Source organism: Olea europaea, chromosome 7 (genome assembly GCF_002742605.1).
Source record: "Olea europaea var. sylvestris chromosome 7, O_europaea_v1, whole genome shotgun sequence".
NCBI lineage: Eukaryota > Viridiplantae > Streptophyta > Magnoliopsida > Lamiales > Oleaceae > Olea > Olea europaea.
Window position 1 is genome coordinate 306437 of NC_036243.1, and position 11898 is coordinate 318334.

Here is an 11898-nt window from a genome sequence, read left to right on the forward strand (position 1 = left end):
TGTGTTGCCATACTCAAAACATGTCTTTTGATTACATCCACCACAAGGGAAATTTATCAAATTGTATAAAAGCCTTGGCAAAAATTAATATGTTTAAGCATTTTACAGGTTAGCTCAACACCATCTTCATCCAATGAAAATATATATGATTTTTCAAATATTTGACATAATAGAATACTGCATTTTGTAAAATGAAGTAGGTAAAGGCATTCTTCATAAATTACGAATGTACTATTTCTTTAGCATTTGGTTCTACTTATTCTCGTGTTCTTAGTTGGTACGTATTTTTAGTAATATTATATTTTGACCATGATTGTTTGACTCATATAAAGATTTTTTCTTAAACAACTTACATCATGTGAATTGAATAGTTGCATACACTATATACTTTACAAGAGTATGATCTAATGAACAAAACATTTAACAACTCTTCTTATCATTGCAAGAAAAACAATAATATTGTACTACATATGCAACAATTAATTTTTTATATTTTCATTTAGAGTTTTTGAATATAAATATTATGTTCAATATTTATGGTCAATAATAAAATCAAGGTGTTTATATATCGATTGGTCAATTATGTAAACTAAATAGGGCAACATTAGAAATATGATTATATAAACACCCATTTCACTAGAATTTCCTCCGTGTTCCACTGGAGGTTTTGAATAATGTCCATTTTATTTGGTTAAAGTAGATGTCCAAATGACAATGCAGTGTTGTAGGACATATGATTTTGTATAAAAACGAGATAAATTTTTCATGCAGTTCAAAATGATTTTGTTACAAGTAACAATGATTGAACTCCATGCACTTTGTTGACGTCCAAAAACATGCCAACAAACATCACTCCTAAATAACGAACATGTAAATAGATTTTTGCAAGATGTTTATTGAAAGCTCAACTTGATTCTCAATTACTAGCTAAATATACTTAAGCACATAAACGAGATGTTCGTGATTGAAAGTGTAACGACCCGGACCTCTCGTCCAAACCGTTAGCTTACGTACTGTAGGTCCACCCAAAGCGGACAGTACGTAAGCTAACGGCTTGGACAAGAGGTCCGGGTCGTTACAGAAAGTGTATGTTAAGAAGAGCACTTAGAGAGAGCAAATATTTATAGAAAGGAGACCATAATACTCCATTTTTTTTGTATGAAAATTGATCCCTTTATAATGTTACAAGGTCTGTTATTATAGTGATTAGGGCGATGTGATCACCGTTGGATCATATCCAGGTGGCTTCATATGCTAGAGTTGGGCATCACATCATCTTGTTTTACATTAATTACATTACAGACACATTTGACAGGGTCAGCCGCCCTACACTTCTAGGTTGACATTCCTAACATCTATTTAATGAGAACGTCACTTCAATCATTGTTTTAATTATAGATGCATCGACTCCCCATTTGAAATTCGAAGCTGGACATTGTTAGATTTCTTAAAAATAATTTGAACTTTATTTTCAAAGTAAATATGTCATCCGGTACAAGATATAGTTATAGATTTGTGTAATTCATACTCAAGTTTTAACTATACAAATTTAACTTTAAATGTACAAAAATCACATTTTTGGAACCCCTACATTCAATGATTCATTAGTGGGAGCAGACCTTTTTAATTTCTATAGGTGGAATGCATAAAAGTATAATTATCCAATATCGTCAGGAATAGAGCGTCACATATTCACATCACCAACAACTTTAAAAACACTTGAAAACATAAGTTCTTTAATAAGAAATAATATTCTAGGTTAGGATATAGCACGTGGCAGCAATATTCCAAAGCAAATAGAAACACATATTTGTGTATGAAAATAGGTTGCATACGGTGACGTTTTTGACAAAATTAGAGCATGTGTAGATGTGAATTTTACTGAAAATTGTGGTTAAAATTCCTTTAAAAAAAATTATGAATCTACACTCAAAATAATTTATTAAGAGAACTTAGGAAAAATAATGAGTATTAAAGAATCTCCACCGAACAAGGCTTTATATCTTGCAATTGTAGATGAGGAAGATAATAAAGTAAGAACTTTCTATTTATTTAATTTGTTCAATTCAAATGTATTTTCATTTTAAAAATATATATATATATGCAATACCAATTCTTGTACAATTTTAACTTTGCTTATTTATCATGTAGTTAGTCCCAAACTCGAATAATGGAATAGGGTTTTTGCAATATCAAATTTATTTTATCAACTTATATAAACAAATATATTTTTTAAAAAATTTCAAGCTGCTTTATGAATTATAAATAACAGTTTTAGTTTTAAATAAATTAAAGAAAAGACAGGTCCACGAGCAACTTACCTTGTCAACCAGCAAGTTGGTAGGCAGAAGTTGAGACATTTTTTTAAGTAAGTTAGCTTGTGCTGTGAGTTGAGCTTCAGCCCATTAACACCCTTACTTGTCGCCATTTGGTAGGTAGAGGAATTTAAATAATTATTTGCACCTCAATCTGGCTGTGTGTTGGCTTTAGCTCAAAACCTCTAACACATAGGTCATCTCAAAATTAGTGGTGTCACTTTGATCTGACTCCAAACATCTAACTTGAACTATATTAAATCGTCTAATGTCAATTCATCTTCCATCATGGGATATGGCTTTTCCATTTTCCTACCATTTATTCAATTTCATGGCTTACCCATTTTTTAGTGGATCATGCCCCCCTTTGGTATTCAAGCTTTCAATTTTTTAAACTTTTGTTTCATGCTTTATAGCGGCTCTCTTTTGGTTTTAATTTTTCATTCACTTGAAATTGGTTTCGAGCAAGTACAATCTAGTGAACTCGTTTGGCCTAATAACTCTCATATTTGACTAACGACCCACTGAAATAATTGATCTTTTAAACTTATTTCCAACCATAAGCATATTTCCTGATGAGGTGGTTATTTGTTAGGATTCACTAGCTATGTTTTTTCGTACCGTCCGTTGTTGTTGCCTAGTCCATCCAATGGTGAGTAGCTTCCATATTAAAGCAATTGTTTGTTTACTTAGTATTTCATTTTTCTTGTTCAGTTTGGTTCATAATTGTAGCATTGTTTTAAGAGAGAGTATAGTTAATTTACATCAGTCAACGTTGTAGGGCCTTTTTCCCCCTTTTTACTGTAAAACTCAAGTAATACATCAATAGCTTGAAGTTTGACGTTTGAGTTTTAAATTTAAAGGAATTACTTCTTGTCATTTGAAGAGCATGGTTGTTTGGGGCTACAATTCGTACTAAATTTAAGATGTCGGAAGAGTGGAAGATTTGGGATAAAAGGAATGATTGGAGGAATATTGCATAATTTGTGCTTGTCAGAAGGAAGACGTTTAAGCCCCTTGTTTGGCCCCCATTATAATGAAATTTTGGTAATAATGTGTTTTGAAATAGTAATTTTTGAGAGAATATGAGGTTATAAAAGTAGGTAAAATTTTTGGCTTACTTATAATATTATTTTATTGATGAATGTGTAGTTGAAAAGAAGAAAGGAAAAAATGTATTAAAATTTTAATGGAGCCAAACAAATACTAATTATTAAACTATGTAGTGAGAGTATTTCCAAAAGACTATTTAAACTTGAAATACTCTTTATTTCATGTCTCAAGAGGCTTTTTAAGTTAACATTTTATTTTAGAGAGTAGCGGAGCCAAACTCATTCTCCATGATTAAGTGCATTCAAAATATTTTAATTTTTAATGTAGGAAAATAATATAACTATTTGGAGAAAAACTAGTTAAAACAAAAGATGAGAAAAATTATAAATATTTTTTGGGAATAGTAAAATTAAATGTTATACATAGAGAGCTTGTTGAAGTACTTCAAAAATCTCTCTCTCTAAATTTCTAGATGCTCTTTGAATAATAGGTTATGCTCTTTAAAAATAGAAAGTCAGATACTCTGAATATAACAATTACACTTTACATTCTTTTTTGAAAATAAGAAAACCGTTATTAAGCTAACGTAGAGGAGCAACAGAAATGAAAACAATTTTGATCGTGAGATCATCTCATAATTAATATATTGATTAAGCCCCTGTTTGGTATAAATTTAAATTAGATTTTAATTTAAATGAAAGTGAAATAATCAATATTAATCACATTTTTTATGAGTCTTACAATTTTTCAACTATACATTTCAATAATTTTTATCAAATCTACTAAAAATCTAATTTAAATCCTCACAAAACTTGGGCTAAGTGTTAGTCATTGTGTGTTGGAAATTGGAATTGAAAAATAAAATCTCATCGTACTAAATAGTGTATTAAAGCTAATAACATTTAAACATGAAATTTAGGCGAGGATTGAGAATCTCTTCTATGTATTTTTTCAATTCCACTATCTTTGAGCCTCGTGAATTCTGATGTTTTTCATAGTTAGTTTCGAAGGAAAATAATTTTTCTTGGAAATTTCATATTTAATTTTTTTAAGAAGTAATTCTTTGAAAATGTTTCTTTTTTGAACATGTAATTAAAAATTAGGGAAAAACTATGTGAAAACATAAAAACAATTTTTTTAGGGATTGTATGGTAGAAAATAAATGCCTGTTTGATTTGGATTAAAATCTGATTTTAATCAAAATCAAAATCAAACAATCAATATTAATTACATATTTTATGGATTTCATAATTTTTCAATTACACATTTCAAAAATTTCTATCACATTCTACTAAAAAATTTATTTTTAACCCCTACTAAACATCTTCTAAGTGTGAAAGAAAAGTAATTCTCAAATAATTAAAATCAAACGAGAACTTAATGTGGGCCCATATTAGCCCATCAACTTAATACATTGACAGTGCTTAACTTTTAAATGATTATAAGTTGTTAATCCTAGAAAATATATAAATGGCGACAAATCCTACAAAATAACCAGATAAAAACAACGCTAGTATTGTAGGTATTGGACATGAATGTTGTTATTTGTACAGTTTTTTTGACTTTATTTTTTGAAGATGTTACGGTGACATGCACATTAATACTTGGTCTTTGTTTGAGCTTCATTATTTTCATAAGAATGCATTTTTGAATAGTGTATTTTTGAATAGTGTATTGATGGAAAAATGTGTGGTTAAAAATAATTTTTTTTAAAATTTACGTGTAATATTATTTTATTGAAAAATGTGTTGTTGAAATGATACTAAATCACTATTTAATAATATATTTTTTTGAAAGAACGTGGGTCAAACATAATCTTGATTTGAACTTCATAAATTCAAATCAATGGCTGAGTACGTACTATTTCAACATTTGTCAAAATTTTTGTCAAAACATTTTTGCTTAAGTAACTCACAATCTGTTAGGCCCCCATCATAATGAGAGTTTAAAAATAATGTATTTTGGAAGAAAGTGCGGTTAAAAAAAGAATTTTTTTATTTTTGTATAATATTATTTTATTAAAAAATATGTAGTGAAAAAGAAAATAGAGAAAAATATATTAAAATTTTAATGGGGACAAACATGGTCATAATTAATTCGACATCAATTTAACTGGGTGTACATGACAGCAATCTACAGATCTTCTACAAGGCACTTCCATGGGATTGGGACACTCGGGATCTCATGTAATAAAAATGGCGAGAAAAATACTTATACCATCTATTGTGAAATATTTGTCAAATGTCTACGAATGCTGAGCCTCTATTCCTGCCACATGGCAACTGAGTCTAATGGTAAATGCCAAAATTGAAATGATTAATAAATGAAACTATGTTGTCACCCTTTTGTTGTGTCGTGAGAGACGCATACAAGTTAGGGTTATTAATATAAAGAGACGCAATTCAGAGCGCGTGAAACGTCAGAAAAGTAGAGATCAAGGCTAATGGCAACGCTCGTAATTTCGACGTTACACCAAGGGTAGTAGGATCATTTCGATAAATGCTGGTTTTCAAAGGCCGGGCTCAGAGAAGAAAAATATTTCACAGGGAAAGATAAAATAGAGACTGGAACTAGAGAGCGCGCGCGAGGGAGGGGGAGAGAGAGAGAGAGAGCTGTGTGCGAAGCTTTGTTCACTCGAATAATTTTATTGGCGGTTAGGGTTTTAATCGATCTGAATTTAAACCCGAGCTGTGCCACACCACAAAATTCAATATTTTGTTTCCATAAAATACACTCTTTTCTCTTTTTCTAAACCCTAATTTTATTCGACTCCTCTGTCAATTGCCCCTGCAATTCAATCTGTGCTTTTTGAACCGTGAATTCCACGGACTTCGTGAATAGGATAAGCTTATCACATGGGCACTCAAGACAAGACACCAAACGCTAACAATTCCATGCAGGTTAGTATAAATGTGAAGAATTGATAAAAGATGCTATATTTTAGACCTAGAATTGAACCCATGTCCGTTAATTTTTGCGAGTTGAAATTCGGCTCTTCTTTTTGTTGCTGAAGCTTTATTTATACCGATTCTAAAATTTTATGGGATTTAATTTGTGTACTTGATGACGTGATTTGTTTTTACACATATTTTTCATTGTAAGTGATTCCATTTGAGTTTCAAAAGTTTTCTTCACTTGTATTCGAAGGTTTGTAGTTTAAGCCTATTGAACCACGAATCCTGCATGCAATTGGTTAAAAGATAGCTGAAATTAAGCTTCTTTGCTTAACCAGGAGATTAGTGAGAGATTTTTTTGCAAATGGAATTTATATTTGTATATATTTGTTCTGTCAAATTGTCCTCTGAGTATCCTATCCTACTTTTGCTGTCATACTTGTAAAGCTTCTGCTAATAATTTCTGGATAATCATTGTTGTCGAGGTATTCTTGATAACTACTTTGGGAAGTAAATGATTACTTAATGAGATACCGTTTGAGGGCAATTTTCATAATCTCCACCAAATATTATGTCTATTAAGGTTTGTTTTATTATGTTTTCTACCTTATTGGTTGTTCAATGAATACCTGAGCACCGATAGTAGTGGCCACTTCAGTCAGACTACCTTTTTGGTTGAATTCAATGCATACCTGTGCGCCTATATTTGCACAATGTTGGTCACTTTTGCGAGAAAATATTTCATAATTATACATTTTTTAAAGTAGAATTTTGTTTAATATGTTTTTATCTGTTGATCACCCATTTAACTTTAAGGAAAACCTTAATTTTTAATTACTCATGTTTCAGTAGAATTTTCTTTTATTATGTTTATCTACCTAACGGTTGAATTCAATGGCTGATGTATGCAGTATCGGCAACTTCAGTGAGAAAAATATTTCATAATTTTTAATTACTCATTATGTTTATCTACCTTATTGGTTGAGTTCTGTGTGTACCTATGTGCCCATATTTGCACAGTGTTTGCTACTTAAAAAAATTATTTTGATTACATAATATTGAAAGTAGAATTTTGTTATGATTATCTCAAACCAAAGATTTTGTGTGAATTTACAATAATGTTTCACCAAGTCAGTATAATCAGAAGTTGAGGGCAATTGTCTTTGCTTTCACTCCTTAGATTTTTGAAAGAGATCATTTACCATACATTTGTTTAACAATGCACCTAGTATGTTCGTACATTATAGAATTGTTGTTTTGCTTACATTAATTTTATGAATTATGAGCATTTTATCATCAAACAACCCAAGACTCGCAGCCATAAAAACATAGTAGGTCTAATCACTATACTTATACCTTGCCTTTTAACCTCACAAGGATTTTTCATCATATGGAATTGATGTAGCACCTACCATTCATCCAACCTGCTGTAATCCTATGCAGTACATCCCCTTCAGTTTCTTTCTTTTTAATAAAAACCTCGAATATCTAAGACATTTACCTTTTAAGAATCCCAAGATCTCCTATGGTATCTTCTTTATTATCCTTGTTCTTACAATTAATAAAATGGCCTTTCATGTACTGTGGCTTGGTTCTACTCAACTAAAAGTCTAAAACCTTTGGATTCTAAAATATTACTCCTAAGTTGTAACTTATGATTAACCCCTTTCTATTCTAATTAACCAAAATTATACTCTCAACTAATACCTTACATCATAGGAAATTATCTCGAATATGTTATAATAGCCTATCCATGAACAAGGCAAAAAGTCAATGACTCGAGGCCAAAATTTGGTGCAAACCTATGCTAATGGAGAAATCTATACTATTACTGTGACTACATCGCAACACTTGTAATTGTTTTATCATAAACATCCTTAACAATATCGATATATCTAATTGAAATGCTTTCTCTACCACCTACAGTGGACTTCCTTAGGCCCTATCACGTGGAATATCTTCATATAAAAAAATGAATATTATGTTAAACTTAAGCCAGAGGCAGGAATGTACCTGTTAGGATACAACAAATTAAGATGCACCCTATTCCTTCAGGTGCTTTTCTTATTATGGCTCTGTTAATATTATACGTAAATCTAAAATTTTTTCAAAAGAGACATTCTCTCAAAAAATCACTCTATCCAAAATACATTTTTTTTTTTTTTTTTTCAAATTCAAATTTTAATGGAGTCCAAACAGGGGCATAGAAGATGAAGTTCTGAGTCAACCATGTGGTAGCTATATGCAGGACATGCTAATCTATTTTATATTATTATCACAATTGACTTATGGATAGAGTTCTAACATCATTAGATATTAATTTCAGCGTGTTAAGGTGTACCGCCTGAATGAGGAGGGGAAATGGGATGACCAAGGAACTGGCCATGTCACTGTTGATCCTCTGGAGGTTTGACTGCTTTTGGAATCCATCTCTCACTTGTTTATGTTGTGTAGTATATACTGACTCTTTCCTAGTATGATAATTGAAAATCATTTCATAATAATCACCTGCACTTGAAATGCTGTGACTTGTGGGACAGAGATCAGAAGATCTGGGATTGTTTGTTATTGATGAGGAAGACAGTGAAACATTATTATTGCACCGGATCAGCTCACAAGATATTTATCGTAAGCAAGAAGGTAAGTTATACACTGTTTCTCCTTTCGAAATTTCCTTTTAACTATCACTTTCTTACCTTTTCCCTGGGTTACTATTCGTATGAACTTTGTATCTTTCAGATACAATTATTTCGTGGAGAGATCCAGAGTTTTCAACTGAATTGGCCCTTAGCTTTCAGGAGATGACTGGTTGCTCTTACATATGGCTAGTATCAGACGTAGCTCGTTTCTTATGCATTTGAAACTCTCTTTCTTCTCCTGGCTTAGATCATAATATTTCCTCTCCCCTTTTGTTTTGTGCAGGGACCATATATGTAGCGTGCAAAGGAATATACAATTTAGCTCTCTTAGTAGTAAGTGTTCGCAGTAGTCCATTCGTTTCAGAAGAAATTGTGAGAATTATAAAATGTACAAGTTAACTCGTTATCCTAGTTTTAGAAAATTGAACGACGTAATGATAACTCGATACCTGGTTTAAAGCACAATGGTGAAGATATGAAGTTCTTATTAGTTTGCCTGTGCATCTTTAGGAGTGAAGCAACTACCCTTTTTTTTAGTTGTCGTGCCCTTTTTTAAGCTTTCTTTTCATTAATGATGGATGGAAGCTTTGATCAGCACCAAAATTTTCTGTATCGACAATTGATGGTCTTTAAATCCTCTTTAACACTAGTACCCTATAACTTTACTTGCATGCATCTGCATGGTTGATCACACAAATCACTTATCGGTCCCTTTTAATTTCTCAACTTACTTGCCTTTTATGTTGATGTTCTGCTGAATCATGACATTATGAATAATCATATTTTCGGATTTAGCACACATAGAATCGGAATCGTATTGGAAGTTGGTGGACCATAATTGGCAGTGGTCTTTGTATGTTGATTTTAGTAGCAAGATGCTTGCCTTTGAGCTAAAAATTATTAATAGCAAAACTCGTCACAATCTATTGGTTCTCCGGGTATTACATGAGCTCAGGATGGGTGAGATCTAATTGTTATGTGCCAAATATCTTGTGTGGAGTAAGCTGAAATGCATACATATCCTTCTCAAATTTGGACATGTTTCTGCGTCTTACCTACTTGAAATGGTTTTATTTTGTGTATAATGTGGGGTAACTGTGATGTTTGACATTCGATTATGTATATTCTCAGATGAGACGTACCATAATGTCAATAATGAGTTGAGGGAGTTGCCTCCAGTTGAGCTATCTACTCTCCCTTTGATACTTAAGGTATCTTTCTCTTTCTCGTGTTTCCTTACCTGGCAACTAGAAATACACTACCATGGTCTCATGACGTGATTTTAATGTTGTGTGCCTGAATTTATTTGGTTCTTTTGTTGCATGAAACTGATGTACTTTGATCTTATATGTGCACCCAATAATTTTATCTGATTGATTCATAGTAATTTCTGCTAGTTTTATTTCCCTCTTTTCTTTCTCCCTTTTCCAAATCTTCACCAAAATAATTTGATAACCTCCCAGATATCTTTTTCATTCGTTTTTTATGTTTGGTTGGTTGAATATTTTTCAGTGTATTAGTTTTGTTTGTAGCTGTGGCACTTCATTGCATCTTAATCTTAGTAGTTTTCTGTATTCTTCTCATTGATGAAGCTCTCTTGAGCTGAATTCTTTATATACTTCATTATTTACCTATATAAAGATTATTCTCCTGTTTATCTTTTGCAGATTGTAGTTGAGAGTGGCATCGCTGGTCAATTGCGTGTGAATGAACTCATACTACACTATGTAAGACTTCTCAATCTTTTTTGTTAGTGAAGATTCGTAACTTCTACATTTGCAGACAGTGATTTATTGAGGGATATGCCTCAATTTAGTGTATCATCATTGTAATCAATATATATGAGTGTATTTTATTGGACCTGTACTATCTCCATTTATTTGTTAGTAGACAATTTTGGGGTCAACTATGCAAGTTACCATAATTTGAAGTATACACTTTAGGATGGTTGTGTATCTGGCCTTTGAAGATCGAAAATCGGCCCGTAGTGTAGAGTTCCTGGCGTCAGGAAAATCATTGAGGTTGGAATTGGGAGATAAATTGTATCTGGCAGCTGAGAAACTAAGCTAATGGCTTAAAAGGAATCCATGGGGTTTTGATACCTAGTGTTCTTAAGTATTTAGCATTCTTTTCCCTTTTAAGGACATCACAATCATATTGTTTTCAATGTCTTTCCAATATGATCATCTATTAAGCGAAGCTTATTGTGATGCAGCAAGATTTCTTCCCAAAGCTGGTGGACCTGTTTAAGATTTGTGAAGATTTGGAAAATATTGATGGTCTTCACATGATTTTCAAATTAGTTAGAGGAATCAGTAAGTAGGCTTGCCATTCTTCAAGAGTATGTTATTACATGTTCAAGTGATTCCATCAATCTTATTATCTTTGTGTGTTTTGTTTGCAGTTTTACTAAATAGTCCCCAGATTTTTGAGAAAATATTCGGGGATGAATTGATCATGGATATAATTGGATGCCTTGAATGTAAGTACTTTTGCATTTTATTCCCTAGAAAATTGTGCTTTAACTCCCTCCTTTTTTCCCTTCCGCACCTTGCCCTATGCTCTTGATTTTGGGTTAAAATATTCTAATGGTGAGGTTATCTTTATATCGTAATTGTTTGGTGCCAGCTGTGAATCTAGTTAACAATAATAAAAAAATTATAAACCTCAGAATGTCCAAAATTTCGCTTTTATGTAAAAATCAGCTTTATTCTCCTAATTATCAGGTGGGCTCTTGTTTTTTCTATCACATGCAATGCCCTTTCTTTGTATCACTAAGAGGTCACTAGATGTCTAGATCTTGGAATATTTGAGCGACTTGGAAAACTTCTTTGTTTGTTCTCTGAATAGATTTCTGTGCTGGTGCAATATCCTTTCTTTGTATCATTAACAGGTCACTAGATCTCGGAATATTTGAGCATCTTGGAAAACCTCTTTGTTTGTCTTTGAATAGATTTCTGTGCTGTGTGATCCCCCCCCCCCCCAACCCCCCCCCTT

General features: G+C 32.0%; 1 protein-coding gene across 2 annotated transcripts in view; it reads left to right on the forward strand.

The window, feature by feature from the left end:
* Window positions 1-5893: 5893 nt before the first annotated feature.
* Window positions 5894-11898, forward strand: part of LOC111396590 (serine/threonine-protein phosphatase 4 regulatory subunit 3-like) — a 28065-nt gene continuing 22060 nt past the window's right edge. For both annotated transcript variants that reach the window (XM_023022998.1, XM_023022999.1), the window contains exons 1-9: window positions 5894-6268; window positions 8589-8669; window positions 8803-8902; window positions 9002-9086; window positions 9185-9234; window positions 10033-10112; window positions 10569-10628; window positions 11117-11216; window positions 11306-11383. In XM_023022998.1, the coding sequence (XP_022878766.1) occupies window positions 6224-6268; window positions 8589-8669; window positions 8803-8902; window positions 9002-9086; window positions 9185-9234; window positions 10033-10112; window positions 10569-10628; window positions 11117-11216; window positions 11306-11383 (679 nt within the window). In that variant the 5' untranslated portion in view covers window positions 5894-6223. The remainder of the gene's footprint in view (window positions 6269-8588; window positions 8670-8802; window positions 8903-9001; window positions 9087-9184; window positions 9235-10032; window positions 10113-10568; window positions 10629-11116; window positions 11217-11305; window positions 11384-11898) is intronic.